Here is a 16,942-nt window from a genome sequence, read left to right on the forward strand (position 1 = left end):
AGATTATAAAACAAAGTCCTTGTCATATATCAGTTTGATAGCAACAAACTTTCTTTCGTTTTCGAAACAGATTTTCATGCGTCGTCATTCATTGTAGTTGGTTTCAATATTTGGTGGTGGATCTGCTGGAGGTTCTTGCTCCACCAGGCGACGGTCCTGATGATGATGGGGTAATCTGTTCAACTCCACGTCCGGTAGCTAACAATGCCCTAACAACAAACAATTTATTGATGACTATTGCGTTTTTAAAATTCCACTATTTAAATATCATCTTGACCTTACACTATCGTTATATAAACATTTATATAACATGTTATGATAATTTCCATTAATTTGCTAATTAACCGTGAATAAATACTCTTCATATTATTTGTTATCATTTAAAAAAAACCTTAAACGGGCCTGTTTTATAAGCAAATTTAAACTTTTAAAGATATAAGAAAATGTATACCTACCATATTTATTTATTTACGTAAAATACAACTACCTAACAGATGTACTGCTCTAAGAACACATAAAAATATCGATCATTTCGGAGACAGTATTAAGCACTCTCAACGCTTTTGTTCTCTCTCTCTCTCTCTCTCTCTTTAATCGGTAGCTAATGTCTGAGCGTCGTGGTCAGCAAGAAAGCATCTGGAGCGGACTATCTGTTTTCTTTTTATAGAACATGGTGCAAACGGGCAACGGCTCACCATATATGATATATGTTTAGTTATGCCCATGGACACTCTCAATGCCAGAGGGCTCGCGAGTGCGTTGCCGGCCTTTTAAGAATTGGTACGCTCTTTTCTTGAAGGATCCTAAGTCGGACGACACGAGTGGAACGACACTAATCTGTTTCCACCGGTTTCTGTCCAGTGCGCTCTCTTATGACTGAACAGTTTTGAGGACGATGAGTCTTTCACTTGATCGGTCCATCTGGTTGGTGAACAACCACGTGATCTTTTACCTTCTGTGTTATCAACCACGATCAGTTTCTCCAAGTTCTAATCCCCTCTGCGCATTGTATGGCCGAAATAAGATACAATTCGCTGGCGGCAAATGATAGACATGTGAGTACGCGGAATTGGATCAGGATCTATGTACTTTTTAACGCATTTGTTAAGGGGCCACAAATTTGGACCCCTAGGGACTGCAAATATCCTTAGTTTTCGCCTCAAATAGCCGTTTGGTACAAATAAACTGTTCTTGCAGAAGCTCGGATTACTAATAATTTCTAAAAAATAATACAATTTACGTGCAATGTTCCATATTAGGTAAATTTAAATGTTCTCTAGTTTATTACATAAATTATAAATATCCTTTCTAGTCTGTGTACAATCATACAAAAAATATGTGAACGTCAGAGGGAATTATTTCCTGATCAAAGAGAGCAGAACCTGTTACCATCGACCTTGATCAACGCAGGTGTCTACTATCTATTATTCGAACAAAGAAGGAACAAAGGTTCTGCTCACTTACTATAGAATATATTTATTTGGAATAGTAAATGTTGTTTAATTTAAACTTCTGTTCATCACACCTCTTGGGGATACCCGCTAGAATAATGATTTAGGCATGAATTCGGCGGTCTACATGGTATGTTCCTTTATTACAAAAACCCCTAGGCAATTAAAAAGAGTGGCGGAGAGTTGCCAGTTCTTCTCTTCCGTTTTACGCCCTTGATTTAAGAACTGGCGGTAATTGTAAAATTATAAGCATTTCATATATTGACGTTCATAAGTGTACATTGTGTTAACTATATGAACACAATTTTGAATTTTTTATATATATGTATACGAGGTGGAGGATTTTTTGTAGACTCTAGAACTCAAGCCCAACAAGTTTTCTGACCACACGGAGAGCGTTCGTAAAAAGGGTTTTAGTTTGACGGTAAACCATGAAAAAGAATCTCAATTTTTTAAAGAATTTTCAAAATCCGTTTAGAAAATTTCTAAAACTGTTACTCTTTATAATATTATATAGATAAAATCTAGTTTCATTATTTTTGTATTGTTTGTATATAGTAGTAATGATTTACATAAATGCTTACTTGCATTTCTCGTTACTAAAAATCATACAGATGTAAAGGTATACAACTTTCACTCCAAGTTTCACCATAATCAATTCAGTTGTTTTATTAGCGTCGCGTCGGTTTAATTTGTCAACAAGCAAATTTTCCACACAACTCAGTGCCCCGCCCCAACCGGTTATTTTATCAATGCTGACGACTGGTCCGAGCCAGATTATTTGACCTTTTACAGGGTTGCCAGGTCGAAAAAATTATATAGGTATTCATCTTAGAGCGTAAAATACATTTTGCGTAGATTGAACATTGTTCGGCTATTTTCTTGTCGGTAAGAACTTAAAAACGACATCCGAGCTTTGCTAGTGAATTTAATCATAATACCACAGCTGTTACTCGTCATCCATTTTTTTTAGTGTACGCGAGTACAATACGAAACCTCTATGTATAAACAACTCACTTCAATAGACAATACTTCTTAAATAGACTTGATGTAGCGTGTCTTGCTAAGGACGCTTGAAGCACCCAAAACTTCGAGTAATATAAATAATAGAATAACTCGTATATATATTCATTAAATGACTTCTATTTAAAATTTAAAGATTTGATAATAAGCTTCGAAAAACCCCACTTGACAGTTGACACTAGAAACGTCGGAACATTTAAATTATAAACTGAAAAGTGTAACTGTTAAATTATTTCTGACGTTTTAATCCTTCAATTTTATTCAATATTCAATATTTTATTCAATCAGTTCTCTAGATCTACATATTACATTTCATTACAACCTCATTTCTCTATCTTTTATACGACGACAGTGTAAATAAAGGACAAACTTGAACTTGATCATTTTATTCATTTCATACCACGCAATATAAGTTATGCGATCTGTTTTAATTTCTGTCAAAAATGCAACCAAGATCTGTATAATATTCTTTAAAATTCACAAGTAGAAACGATTTTCGGCGACTGATTTTCTTGGCTTGTTCTCCTATCTTCGTCAATTACTTGTATCTTGTACCAGGAGTGCTGTCAAAGTGTTTTTTTTTTAATTTTAAAGCATGAATTTAATAAATATTTTATTTAACATTTCGTGTCTTCTTTAGAAAATACCACAATCCTGTGAGGCCACTATTTGCTTTTCTAATTCAATGGACAATACTAAATTCCCAGTTATCCCTTGCTTGTGAAAGTATAGTATATGTATAATTATATAATCTGCTACTGATCTAGTGAATAGGCTATTTACTATTTAGCTCTTACAACCTAACATTGATGAAAATTTAATATTTAACGAATATTAATTAATAATTCATTAATACGAGAATAATGAACCTAAAACTAAAAACCTTCAAAAATATAATGTTATAACTAAAACGTATTATTAAAAGGAGGACCTTTAGACAAGGTTCCGAAGATACTGGCAGCGTTACCTCTTTGAATAGCTAATCATAGCTAGCTATGTAATCTTATGTAGTCTAGCTCCAAATATCGTTACCATACTTAATACCTAGACGTTATCTAAACTGCTGTCTTCCAGTTTAATCTTATTTTAAAAGCCACGTAACTTTAAACGTTACTCAGCAACTAAAATAATATAATAAACAATATAATATGAAACATCATGGTGATGTGAATCAGATTTATTGCAATTTTTAACTGGCTTTAAATGTCATAAATATGTGGCATTAAAGGGAAAAACCAAAAAATAATTATTAGCCTGTTATTATTCATTTGACGTGTTATTTGTAAGCAAAAATTACTATGCAATGAATTTTAAAACATCACAATAATATATGCTTACATTAACCGATTTTCTGTTTTTGACACCGAAATCAAGAAGTCATAAATAATCTAAGAAGTCATAAATATGTGGCATTAAAGGAAAAACTAAACACTAATAGTTAATAGCCCGTAATTGTTTATTAAAGTTAATAAGAGACATGACAAACCGGTGCAATTAGACTAATTTAGTTTTTATGAAATTTATAGCAATAACTATAAACAAGATAATCAATCTTAACCTTAGCAATAATTTCTATACAACTAAACCAATACAATAAATTTTAAAAAATGACGCTGTTCTTAGATTATCCGATTTTTGGTAATTCGATACCGAAATCGGATAATCTGTTTGAGTTTTGAAGTTATACTTCTTTAAGGCCGATGTACATTATCATTAGTGTTTAGGAGAGTGCTTTAGGATAGTACTTTAGTTGAAACATGTAAACGCTACTTGCTTTAGTAAACGCTACGCTAAAGAACTTGCCTTTCAAGTTGTACTAAAGCACTCTCCTAAACACTAAAATAATGTAAATCGGCCTTTAGGCGCGTTATGAAAAATTGATGATAGTGAAATTTTACGATGCGCGCGCACCGTGACACAAAATTAACAGAATGAAGTTGCCCACGGATGCTACGGTATGAGACATAATTTAAAAACAACATTCGAATAAAAATTGAATTTATGTTACACTTAATGTAAGAGAATACTAATAAATATTTATTTATTTAATTTTTCAAATGTAAACTGAACTTTATTGACTATAATGACTCCTTTCCAGTCTTTGATTATTTAATTGTAATTAATTATTAATAATGCCAAAGAAGTATAACTTCTTACGCGCGTACATAAGTACACGCACCCTTTTTTTATTTATTTGTATTTCACAATCACAACACAAAAGCATGACCCATTGGAGTTTGGATTGAACGTTCACATTTCTGATATGACGCAATATAACCTCTAACTGTGCTGACGAAATATCTAGCCCTATTACATTACTTTTGGTTAAAATATTAAACAAAATCTATCCAGTACTATTTTTGTATACAACTATTGTTAAGGTAGCATTCTGTAACTGCATACTTCTTTCGCGAAAATGGAAAACAATGTGCATATTTTTTTATAGTATCGTAATTCGTAACATAGTATAAAAGGGGTCCCCAAGTGTGGGGAATAGCAGATCAATATTGTCACAACCATATTTCTGTCATAAATAAAGTTTTTAGTATTTTATTTATTATTATTACGTAATCAAAACTAAGCAAAATTAAAATTCATTTGCCAACGTCACTTCCAGCTTACGTTTTAGAACAACAAGCGAAAGATTTCTTTTCCTAACATGTTTACAAATACATTATGAGAACTGCCGTAAATATCCAATTATTGTGTGTACCTTTGACAAATTCGTGTAATAATCTGAAAATAATAATGAATAAGAAATCGCATTTTTCTCAATGTAGGAGACAAGAATTAAGACGCATATGACGTATATGACCACGTAAGTTGTAATTAAACGGTACAAATTGAAAAACAGTTTGTTTAAATCAATAACAAACAATCGACAAACATTAGATCTTATTTGTTTTGATTCATGTAACGTCGGCATGACGCGTTGCCTTGACGTCAGTGACCCGCCCGCAAATTCGACCAATCACAGCGCGGCTACTATCAACTCTTTGTTAAAAGCGCGCGCGCACAAGTAACATTTTCATTCCACATTTGAAATCCCATTAAATGGGTGATAGAATAAAGTTTTATAAGTGGCTCATATTCTTATTCAGTTTTAGCGATACAATTTGAAAATTAAATTAATTATTAATTAAATATTTATTATTAATGAAATTTTTAAAAATGTTGCACTTCAAAACTATCCCCGAAGACTACATAAGGAAGACGGCTGAGTAAGTGTTTTTAAATTATTAAAAGGTGTCCCGATTCCTAAAAGCCTGCAACGCGCTCGCGATTCTGGCAGTCTTCCCTTCATGTCTCCTGCCTGTTGGTATATAATTATCTGTCTGTTTGAAAATGTTTTTTAGTGATGAAATTTGAGACTGTTTCTTTAATATCTTTCGAAATCCGGTCTAAAATGTTGAAGCTCTAAATCAAACTCATAATCATGGTCATGTTCAATAGGTATTTCTCTATTATGTGAACCATTTACGTAATTTTATTTAAAATGTTTTTAAACAAATAACTTCCAGACTAAAGACCTCTGTTCTGTGAGATGTTATTGTCTGTATTCGAGGTATACCAAGACTCGTACCGCGTACGTCTGTGGTTATATTTAGCTAATTCCAAATTTAAAAAAGTTCATTCTAATTTTGGCGGACTCCTTTCGTTAGAAGAAAATATAATATTTTTTTTTATGGCTCTGGTACGATTTGTGCATTAGCCAGCGTCAAGTATAGGATTTTTTATAATTCGTGCTTGTCTTTACAAATTCGACCTCCATGTACGGTTTAGGCACTCGCCCGGTACCGCACAACCCTCCCAAAGGCCGAGAACAAATTTAAATTAAATTAAAACTTGCCCTCGAACCGGGAATCGAACCCGGTACCCCTCACCTAGCTGCCACTTAATAAGACCGCTAGGCTATGAGGCCCGTAATAATTTATTTAATCCTTTATACTCATTAATGTCACTTTCTTAATGATGGTTCATTTCGTAATTATTGAATACATATTTTAATTAAATCCTGTTAATAACACTATCAATTAATGGCCTCGAAATAACAATTACTTTAAAATGATTAACGAGATTATCGTTCGATAAATCTTCAGATTATAGTTAAATTGTAATTATTTTATTAGAATTATTACGTGAATATACGATAATTTTTCAATAGTGTATTGTGTTTTTTCTATTTCAAATATTAATTACGGTAGGTATTTTGCCTCAATTATTTTTTTTTAATTGAGATTTAAATATAGTTAAAACCAAAAATAAACTAATTGTTGCATTTTTTTAAATAAAATTACAAAAAATCGAAAATTACAAAACCATAAATACAAAGAATTACCATGAACTAAAAATTATACTTATAAAATATATTGGTGTGTCTGTGCGAACGTATGTGTTTATGTGTGTGTGTGACAGTGTGTGCAACTATTTACATTATAATTTATATAATTTTTATTTTATTAAAAGCGTCAAATTGAGAAAATAAATCATTACACTGGTAATTAATTCTATTTATGGGAGCGTTACAAGAAATGTTATTTTCATTTGTATTAACCGAGAAATTTACAATCTTCTTATTTTGTGTCTGAACTATTTGTAATGTTGTGTGCTTATACAAAAGTGCGTCTTGTCGCCATTAAATACTATATATTATTTAATTTTATGTTTTTTACCAGATTCGCCCAGGTAGCTGTGAACTGCAGTCGAGCTGCTCACCAGACAGCTCTTCGTGGTAACAAGCTAAGCCCTCAAGTTGCCGCTTTAACACCGAAGGTATGTCTTTGAGATATTTCTTTCAGAGTCCAGATTTAACTGCATACTTGGAAACTTATAACATACGAGAGTCATGTTTAGCAGTGAGTCTCGACTCGAATACTGTTACCACTAGGTCGATGTTAAAAGGATAAAATACAGTGCCACATATATTATACATATTGTTTATAAAACACAGTGTTACCCGTTTTTCTATACACGCAATTAATAGTGTAGTAAAACATTTAACGAGTATGTATTATATTCAAAAATCTAGGTCTCTAATCTACTTTCGTATAAAGAACAATCGTCAAAACGAATAAAAAGTTGGGACCAAAGCTCTCCCTCATTGTGATATCTGGGAACAAAAATAAATAAATAAATCAGTGGCGCTACAACCTTTTTAGGTCTCAGATTTCTGTATCTGTGTAAATCTAATAGACAAGTAGGTGTACAGCCTCCTGTGCCTGACACACGCAGTCGTTTTTTTGGGTCTAAGGCAAGCCGGTTTCCTTACGATGTCTTCCTTCACCGTTATGTTGTTGTTAAATGCACACATAGAAAGAAAGTCAATTGGTACACAGCTGGGGATCGAACCTACGACCTCAGGGATGAGAGTTGCACGCTGAAGCCACTATACACAACACTAGGAACAAAATGCCTAAGCTATAAGCCAACTTCATTTGAATAGTTTAACATTTATATATTAAACGGCCCTAATGTTTTTTAGTTCTTCTCATTTTGCGCTCTGAAAAAGAGCTTTTTAGCTTCATTAGCTAATGATTTTATCACCACAGGTCCGAGCCTTCATCGAGCGAAGTGCTGCTTTGTGCGAACCAGATCATGTGCACATTTGTGATGGCTCCGAAGCTGAAGCCAACGCGTTGGTGGCTTTGATGCAAACTCAGGGTACACTGAAACCGCTGCCCAAGTATGATAACTGGTAAGTAAATATATGTGTGTGTCCTGGGATACACATTGTGTTTATTTAAATTAATAGATCTGCAAGTCTTTCTAAAACCGATAAGGATTTCAAAATTAATTTTATTAAATTGTCTGAAATTAATAGAAAGGCCACGTCGTGATATAAAACCAAAGTCTGAAATAGGCCTTTTAATTTCTTTAGCACTTGTTGGAACTTAGAATAACGTGATACTAAAACGTAGTATATATACAGTTCACAACATAAGTATACAGTACATATGTACAGTAGATATATATAAAATATTGTATTCGACATTCCTCTTGGAACGGTGTACACTTGAAATGTTTTTGTTTTCCCGATCGAATTATTTGAGAAATCTAAAAATACTTGTTACTAACTGTTCTTTGTTTAAAAGCAATTAATTACCTAATACTAAATTTTTACATTTTTACATTTAGAGATGAATGGGTTGTTTTCGATCTAGGTCCTTTCAAACTTTGAGGTTGTTTTACATGCTACGGCTATATATCAAATTAAAAATCATAATCGATTCCCTTAATCAAATCTTTCACAATGCACGGATCTACATAAGTTTCAAATTAGCTATTTATTACTTGTTGGTAGGATAAACACTATTGTTGCGTTTCGCGACTGTCAGATAGCGCTATTCGTCACATAAAGTCCATCATAAGTTATGAGTCCGATGAAGTGTCAATAGCACAATTTATCTTCCAAATAATGTATTGCATAGCTATTTGGTACTTTATGCATACATTGTGAAACAGACCCTTAATCTCGTTTGAGAACCGTCAACTATTAGTTTATTTATTCACAAAAATACTTACAGTACAAAGTGAATACGATAACTTCAAAAAAAGACATATGTAATATATAAGATACACTGTGAACTCATTCTGGGAACATATAAAGATGTCGATAGTGTCGGAGACAGCATTCAGTAAGCGCAACGTCTTTGTTAACGGGGATCTGTGCGACACTGGTTCTGGCCATTGGTATCGCAAACAACCTTGGCCTATGCCACGCATATCCCCTAAGTCAAAGAACCCGAGTTCTTCAAGAACACTTGGGTTGCTCGCCAAGTATGTAACTACATATAGGACAATTGATCTTGGGCCTTGATCTCAGAATGTGCAAATCATTGTTTAGATTCTCAGAGTTGAAAAATAAGTCACCTTTTGATATCTTTAGAATAATTATTTCATTTTGTGGGCGCCTGGTAGATACTAGATAGTACCGGTGACCCCCGAGCTGGTGCTTTCCTCGCTCAACGAATAAGTATATAGCGTTAAACGTACACTGCCACAGGGACTAAACTTTTTAAATTTGTTTTAATTTTTTATTATTACTATATTATGTAAAGAAAATAGTAATATTTGATTCAGTGGGTAGGGCTGGCAAAATGCCACGAGCCCCAAGAGATATTATGTTCTATAGATGAATGTGAAGTCTTCAATACGCATTGGGCTACCGTGGAGACTACAGACCATTCCCTCTCGCCTAAGAGAGGAGGCCTATGACCATTAGTGGGACATATACAACGTGTAATTGAGCTGAAAATCTCGAATGTTATTAAAATTAAACTGAGTAGGGACGATTTTTACTGATAGGGCCCCATCAAAAGAATTGCCACGGGCCCCAGATGGTATAGTTACGCCACTGATTTGATTGTTATGTTTATGTTTTGATAAACCAAAAAAGTAATTACCTAAAAGATACCTTCGTTTACATAGCTGGTTGGCTCGCACGGATCCAGCTGATGTTGCTAGAGTGGAGTCCCGTACTTTTATTTGTGCGGAGCGCGAGCGTGACGTAGTTCCAATCGCACGCGCAGGCCAGAAGAGCGCGTTAGGAAACTATATTCCACTGCCCGACTATGAGAAAGCCGTTGCAGAACGTTTCCCAGGATGTATGAGAGGTAAGTTGCCCTCCTTTTTAATTATCAAAATTGTACTCATGTGTAGTAAGAAGTTTTCACATCAAAAAGTTTTTATAATAAATAATATGTAAATAAAATTGATAAATTTAATCTAATTTTGTAATTGAATTAAATTAATATCACTTTGAATTTTTTCACATCTATGTTTTTTTTAAATTCAGAAAATTATCAAATACACACACAATTTAAAGTTTATACGCTGTGTAGTGCTTTCTATCTCATTTTCTCCCACGTTAAATCTTATGAATTTATGTGACTGTCTCTTTTTACTAAAGAAGTTTTATTGTAGTATGTCTTAAAAATCCAGGTGAATGGAATTCTTTAATCCTTTTTGAATTAGATTTATACATCAAATTGGTGTCGGATTAAAAAAAATATCATTCCAGGTCGCACAATGTATGTAATACCCTTCTCAATGGGTCCAGTTGGGTCTCCACTCTCTAAAATTGGTGTGGAAGTTACCGACTCGCCTTATGTCGCCTACTCCATGAGGGTCATGACCAGAATCGGTATGTATATGATCATATCATCAGTTTCATCATCGAACGTTGAGGCAGAATACAAAATACCACCCGTATCACCTCGACATCCACCGTTCCACAACTGAGCGTTATGTAAGGCAGTTTTTGCCGCCACTACTATGAACCAGCTGCCCACTGAAGTATTTCCCAACCCATTCGACTTAGGGTCTTCAAGAAAAAAGCGTATGAATTTTTAAAGGCCGGCAATGCACTCGCGAGCCCTCTGGCGTTGAGAGTGCCCTTCTTCCCATTTGCCTACTGTTCTATAAAAGAAAATCAAATATATCGGGCAGAGGAACCTTTCTACGTTTTATATATGTTTTATATATGATTATATGTCATATTTAAGCGGCTTATAATGAACTTCGCGATTAAAAAGAGTGGCGGAGAGTTTCTTGCCACTTCTTCTTGCTCTACGCCCTTGACTTGCGAACAGCCCTGCGATTCTGTAACTCACTTTTCGAACTCACACAGCGGTTTTCGCATCGGCGGTCGCTCTCAAATCAGTCGTGAAGCAGTCATTTTATGATTTGGCATTCTGATAAACAATAAACTACAAGCTCCCACCTTTTTAATTTTTTTTCGTAAATGCAAATTTAGAATCAATTTAAAATCTTTTCTGTTGACGATCATAAGTGTACTTGGTTACCAATATAAATAAAGTTATTTTAATATTAATTTTACAGTAAAACACATGTTTAGTCGTAACTGCTCAAGATCAAACAATAATATTTATTTTAAACCATTCAAATGCTTAATTTCCCAGGTGCCGCTGTGTTAGAAGCTCTTCGTAAGGACGAACACTTTGTGCGCTGTCTCCACTCAGTGGGACGGTCTGCGTCATCAGGCACCATAGGATGGCCCTGCGACCCTGCTAGAACTATCATCCTTCATCGACCAGCTGACAATGAGATAGTTAGTTATGGTAAGTTTTACAGCGTCAGTAATGGAATTATTGTTACGAGTATAGCGGAGTCCGTTTTTTTTATTTATGATTGGACAATTCACACCAATTGACCTAGTCCCATATGCTAAGCTGGTGAAGCTTGTGTTATGGGTACTAGGCAACGGATATACATACATATAGATAGATAGACATATAAATACATATTTATATGTCTATCTATCTATGTGATGTGATGAGCATTTGGTGTTGTGCTTAGGTCTTGGGCAACCTATCACATCGATGTTTGTCTCAGCCGGGGATCGAACCCGGGACCCATGGATTCGCAGTCAGGGGTACTAACCACTAGACCAATGAGCCGTCAAATCCGTAATGGGTCCATTCCGCTCGCAGTGGAAGGTCGGCATAACAGGCGCAAAGGGTACAAACAACTTCTCGACTATAGCCACTGGGAATTTCGGCCCATTTTTTATGAAAGCTTATAATCAGGAACGCAGATATCAACATATATATATGTTGTTATAGGTAGTGGCTACGGAGGCAACAGTCTTTTGGGTAAGAAGTGCTTCGCTCTGCGGCTGGGCTCTGTTATAGCGCGCCGAGAAGGATGGCTGGCTGAACATATGCTGGTAATTATTAATTGTCTTAATATGATTCATAATTAATTGTATGGATTTAACTTAAACTTGAACATCATTTAAACCAAAAGATTTCCCGATTATAATTCAGTTTCACTGGGCACAAATAATATATTTTATTATAATAATAAGTTATTTGCAAGAATGTACATGGTACTAAAATGTTATAGTGGTACAATAGCTTGGCATATGGCGTGCAAATTAATTTCAAAAGGTAGAGTTTTTCATAGAATTTACGTATTACATTATGAATTACGGAGTTAAAGAGATATCATTACATTACCCAAATAATATTCATTATTTGACCGAATAATTAATAAAATAATAGATTTTTTACAAAAGCATACCGATTTTTAAAACTCTAGTAGGAAGTTAAATGTTTTTGGTAAATTATTATAAAACTTTTGCTTGTCTAGATCGTTGGAGTCACCGATCCGAAAGGTCGTAAGCGGTACATCGCTGCAGCATTCCCCTCGGCATGTGGGAAGACGAATTTGGCAATGATGACTCCAACCCTGCCGGGGTACAAGGTGGAGTGTGTGGGTGATGATATTGCCTGGATGAAGTTTGACAAGAACGGCGTATTGAGAGCTATTAATCCTGAGAACGGGTTCTTCGGTGTTGCCCCAGGTAAATATTCTTCATTTACTTTTTATTGCTATATATAAAATAAACCAGTGGAGCTACAACCTCTTTAGATTCTGGCCACAGAGTTCTCTATCTGTTTCATGATCTTTTGGCAATCTAATAGGTAATCAGCCACCTGACACATGCCGTCGACTTTTTGCTTCTAAGGCAAGTCGGTTTCCTCACGATGTTTTCCTTCGCCGTTCGAATGTTAAATGCGAACATAGAAAGTCCATTGGTCCATTGGTGCACACCCATTAGGTCAACACTGCTTAATATATAAACTAAAAGTACAGAAAACCGCTAATGGGTTTAACCTTGGTGCCTGATGGGTACAAGGTTAAGTTTATTTGTACCACAGTAAAAAAGGGTGCGTGTACTTATGTATGCGCATAAGAAGTTATACTTCTTTTGCATTATTAAAAATAGTTTTTGATTGCATGCAAATAATTAATTACAATTAAATAATCAAAGACTGGAAAAGGAGTCATTATAGTCAATAAAGTTCATTTTACATTTGAAAAATTAAATATTTATTATTATGCTCCTACATTAAGTGTAACATAAATTACATAATAAGATAACTTCATTCTGTTAATTTTGTGTCACGGTGCGCGCGCATCGTAAAATTTCACTCTCATCAATCTTTCATAACGCGTCTAAAGAAGTAAAACTTCAAAAATTTAAATTCCTTATAAGCTAAAGAGTTAAAAATAAATATAATTAATACAAAAAACGAAACGAAAACATTACAATAAACGGAGAGAATAATTTTTCTTCATCATCATATCATCATTATGATGATGATGCCTTTAAAGAATACAATTATTTTGTAGGTACATCGGCGTCAACGAACCCAATTGCCATGGAGTCAGTATTCAAAGACACAGTATTCACGAATGTCGCGGAGACTAAAGATGGTGGTGTGTGGTGGGAGGGAATGGGAGCGGCCCCTGAAGGTATTACAGATTGGAAAGGACAGGCTTGGGATCAAACCAAGAAGACGCCAGCTGCGCATCCAAACTCAAGGTATTATAATCGATAAGACATAATAGAAATACAAAATAAGAGTACCACAAAAGTAAACATTTATTTAGTTCTCCTATAATTATACATACAATATATTACCCTATATAATAATCTTATGTATAAAATTCTCGTGTCACAATGTTAGTTACCATACTAATCTGAAACGGCTTGACTGATTTTTATCAAATTTTATATGCATATTCAGTAGGTCTGAGATTCGGCTACTATTTTTCATACCCCTAAGGGATAAGGGGGGTCAGCTAGTATATAAAATAATAAAAGTAATTAAATCAGGTGCTTTCCTCGCTCAACGAATAAATATCGCAATACAGCGAGGAAATGCTGCCAGCGTTAAAAGTACACTGCTACGAGGACCAAACTTTTTAAATTTGTTTTAATTTTCTGTTTATTACTGTAGGTTAAGAAATTTGTAAATACTGTATATTTGATTATTATGTTTAGGTTTTAATGAACGATAAACAACTTTATAAAAAAAGAATTACATCAATTTGAATACCAAACAGTTTAAAGAATTTGCGATATTTTTAATTAGAAAAGAGCACTTTACACACTTTTAAATTTTCTGATATAATTATTTGTCTTCAGATTCTGCACACCGGCGGCCAATTGTCCGATGATAGATGGAGATTGGGAGAGTGCGGAAGGTGTACCGATATCTGCGATATTGTTGGGCGGGCGGCGCCCTGCGGGTGTTCCACTAGTTGTCGAAGCCCGGGACTGGGCTCATGGAGTCTTCCTCGGGGCTTCCATGAGATCGGAGTCGACTGCAGCTGCTGAATATGCTGTGAGTTAAGCCTTCAAATGTTTTGGTGTTTTCTAAACACTGTTTTTGGAACATTGCCAGATGTCGTTTTATAACTTTAAAAACCAAACTGGACTTTTAATAAACTAACGAACTTCGTTTCTTCTTAATGTGATTTTACTAAGCCTTTTAGTACATACCAACATGGAACATTTTGCTATGCTACCCCAGAGACTGTTCGGTTTTCCGGAATGAATTTTTTTTAGGTTGTTTAGAGAATTAATAAACAATAATAATACAATAAACCTCAGAGTTCAAGTATAGTTTTTAATATACAAAATAAGGGCTGATCGTCGAGAGGTGACAATTAAGGGTTGTATGTATTTTTGTATGCTGTATCATAAGAAAATAAAAACAAAAAAACTGTCTAAAAAATAAAAATAAAATATTTGGTGTGGACACACCCCTTATCACTTAGGGATTTGAAAGAGTAGAATAAGCATACAAAATTTCATATGAATCGGTCGTTTCGGAACGAACATTGTGACACGAGAATTTTATATATTAGATTAAAAAGAAACAATAATTATTCCTTTTTTAATCATTCACCAGACACCATAATTATAATTTTAAGATCTTTGACAATATTCTGATTAATTGCAGGGAAAAGTTGTAATGCACGATCCGTTCGCAATGCGGCCATTCTTTGGTTACAACTTTGGCGAGTATCTCCAACATTGGCTGTCGATGCCGCAAGCTGGTCGCCAGATGCCTAAGATCTTCCACGTTAACTGGTTCAGGAAAGACCAACAGGTATATCCAAATAGTTTAATAAGTATTTAATTGTCAAAATTTCAAAAAATTATACCATCAAAGGCTGTTGGCTTAGTCCACCAATGGACATTCTGTCTATGTGTTTTCTTCGCGTTTAACATTCGCTCGAACGGTGAAGGAAAACATCGTGATGAAACCGGCTTGCCATAGACCCATTCGACAGCGTGTGTCAAGCACAGGAGGCTGATCACCTACTTGTCTTTTAGATCTATATCATGAAACAGATACAGAAATCTGAGGCCCAAACCGAAAAAGGTTTTTTTTATACCATCAAAAGTTGTCAACGGTAATTAAACTAATTATTACAAAATCAGGCCAATGTCTGGAGTTTCTAAATATATTTTTTATGTATAGGGTAAATTCCTATGGCCTGGCTTCGGTGAGAACTCCCGCGTTTTGGACTGGGTTTTGCGTAGATGTGATGATGAGCAGTGTCACGTGGAGACACCATTAGGCTTCGTGCCAAAACCCGGAGCTCTTGACTGTAGCGACCTTGGCGACATCAATATGAACGAATTGTTCAACATTCCCAAGGACTTCTGGTTGCAAGAGGTAGGTTCATTTGTTTGTCCATCCTATTAGCACATAATACAAATAAGAGAAATAATATACTAAATGGATCTGTAAGGAGAGTTTGAATAGATTTTTTGATAAATTAATCTTAGCGGTTTGATTTTTATATTTATATCTAACAGAACATGTTGTATGCTTTATACATATAAAAAATGCATATACTTAGCTGTTAAAATCGAAGTCAAATGAAAAGCCTAAAGTTCCATATTTGAAATCGATTTTCCTTTAGTTTTATGATTTCGATGTATTGTTTTCGTGTTTGTTATGTTTGCCTATAAGTGCTCGTCACACTAAATTTTATATTTTATTTTCCTTAAGTATCAGTGTACCGACATTGGCAAGCTATTGTAAATAAATAAATTACGACTGGAAATATTATTTACATAAACATATTTTTACAGGCTGACGCGATAGAAAAATACTTTAAGGAAGAAGTGGGTGAAGATTTACCGAATGAAATGTGGGACCAACTGATGACACTCAAGAAAAACATTCAAAAATCATAGACAATATTGCGATACCAAAGACAAGTTTATATGCAACGATAAAATATAATTAATCAGCCCAAATCCAGTAACTACAACTACGTCGTCACATATTAATATTTATAATACTTCCATGTTTATTGTATTCTATATTATATTATTAACAAGAATATTTTTTTGTATTTTAACAGATCTCTAGTCTTTTCTTATCTGGCAAAATTACGAATTATGTGGCTGTGTTAGATTAAGAAATAAATTTTAGATATAAGACTTCTATAAATAAACTTATTTTAAATGAAAACAATGTTTTAATTACTAACTAATCACATAATATAGCTTTATTTAAACTACAATCACACGTTAACATAACAGTGACAAGACGATATAACAATGCACAAAAGCAATCTTGCAAATTATTTGAAAGATTCATCTGTATTCAGGGAATTTCCTAAGCACTTGA

The 16,942-nt window shown here is 34.3% G+C and overlaps 1 protein-coding gene across 2 annotated transcripts in view; it reads left to right on the plus strand.

Moving 5' to 3' along the window:
* Nucleotides 1–16,783, plus strand: part of LOC125050561 (phosphoenolpyruvate carboxykinase [GTP]-like) — a 29,126-nt gene extending 12,343 nt beyond the window's left edge. The window contains exons 1-13 of one of the 2 annotated variants that reach the window (XM_047650485.1): nt 5,508–5,695; nt 7,151–7,247; nt 8,024–8,169; nt 9,903–10,087; nt 10,495–10,617; nt 11,396–11,554; nt 12,059–12,162; nt 12,588–12,801; nt 13,635–13,827; nt 14,434–14,632; nt 15,254–15,403; nt 15,779–15,976; nt 16,399–16,783. In XM_047650485.1, the coding sequence (XP_047506441.1) occupies nt 5,631–5,695; nt 7,151–7,247; nt 8,024–8,169; nt 9,903–10,087; nt 10,495–10,617; nt 11,396–11,554; nt 12,059–12,162; nt 12,588–12,801; nt 13,635–13,827; nt 14,434–14,632; nt 15,254–15,403; nt 15,779–15,976; nt 16,399–16,503 (1,938 nt within the window). In that variant the 5' untranslated portion in view covers nt 5,508–5,630 and the 3' untranslated portion in view covers nt 16,504–16,783. Of the gene's footprint in view, nt 1–5,507; nt 5,696–7,150; nt 7,248–8,023; nt 8,170–9,902; nt 10,088–10,494; nt 10,618–11,395; nt 11,555–12,058; nt 12,163–12,587; nt 12,802–13,634; nt 13,828–14,433; nt 14,633–15,253; nt 15,404–15,778; nt 15,977–16,398 lie in introns of those variants that run through there. The other variant, XM_047650486.1, reaches the window with a different exon arrangement.
* The last annotated feature ends 159 nt before the right edge of the window (nt 16,784–16,942 follow it).

The sequence above is a fragment of the Pieris napi genome, chromosome 6, assembly GCF_905475465.1.
Source record: "Pieris napi chromosome 6, ilPieNapi1.2, whole genome shotgun sequence".
NCBI classification, from domain to species: Eukaryota; Metazoa; Arthropoda; class Insecta; order Lepidoptera; family Pieridae; genus Pieris; species Pieris napi.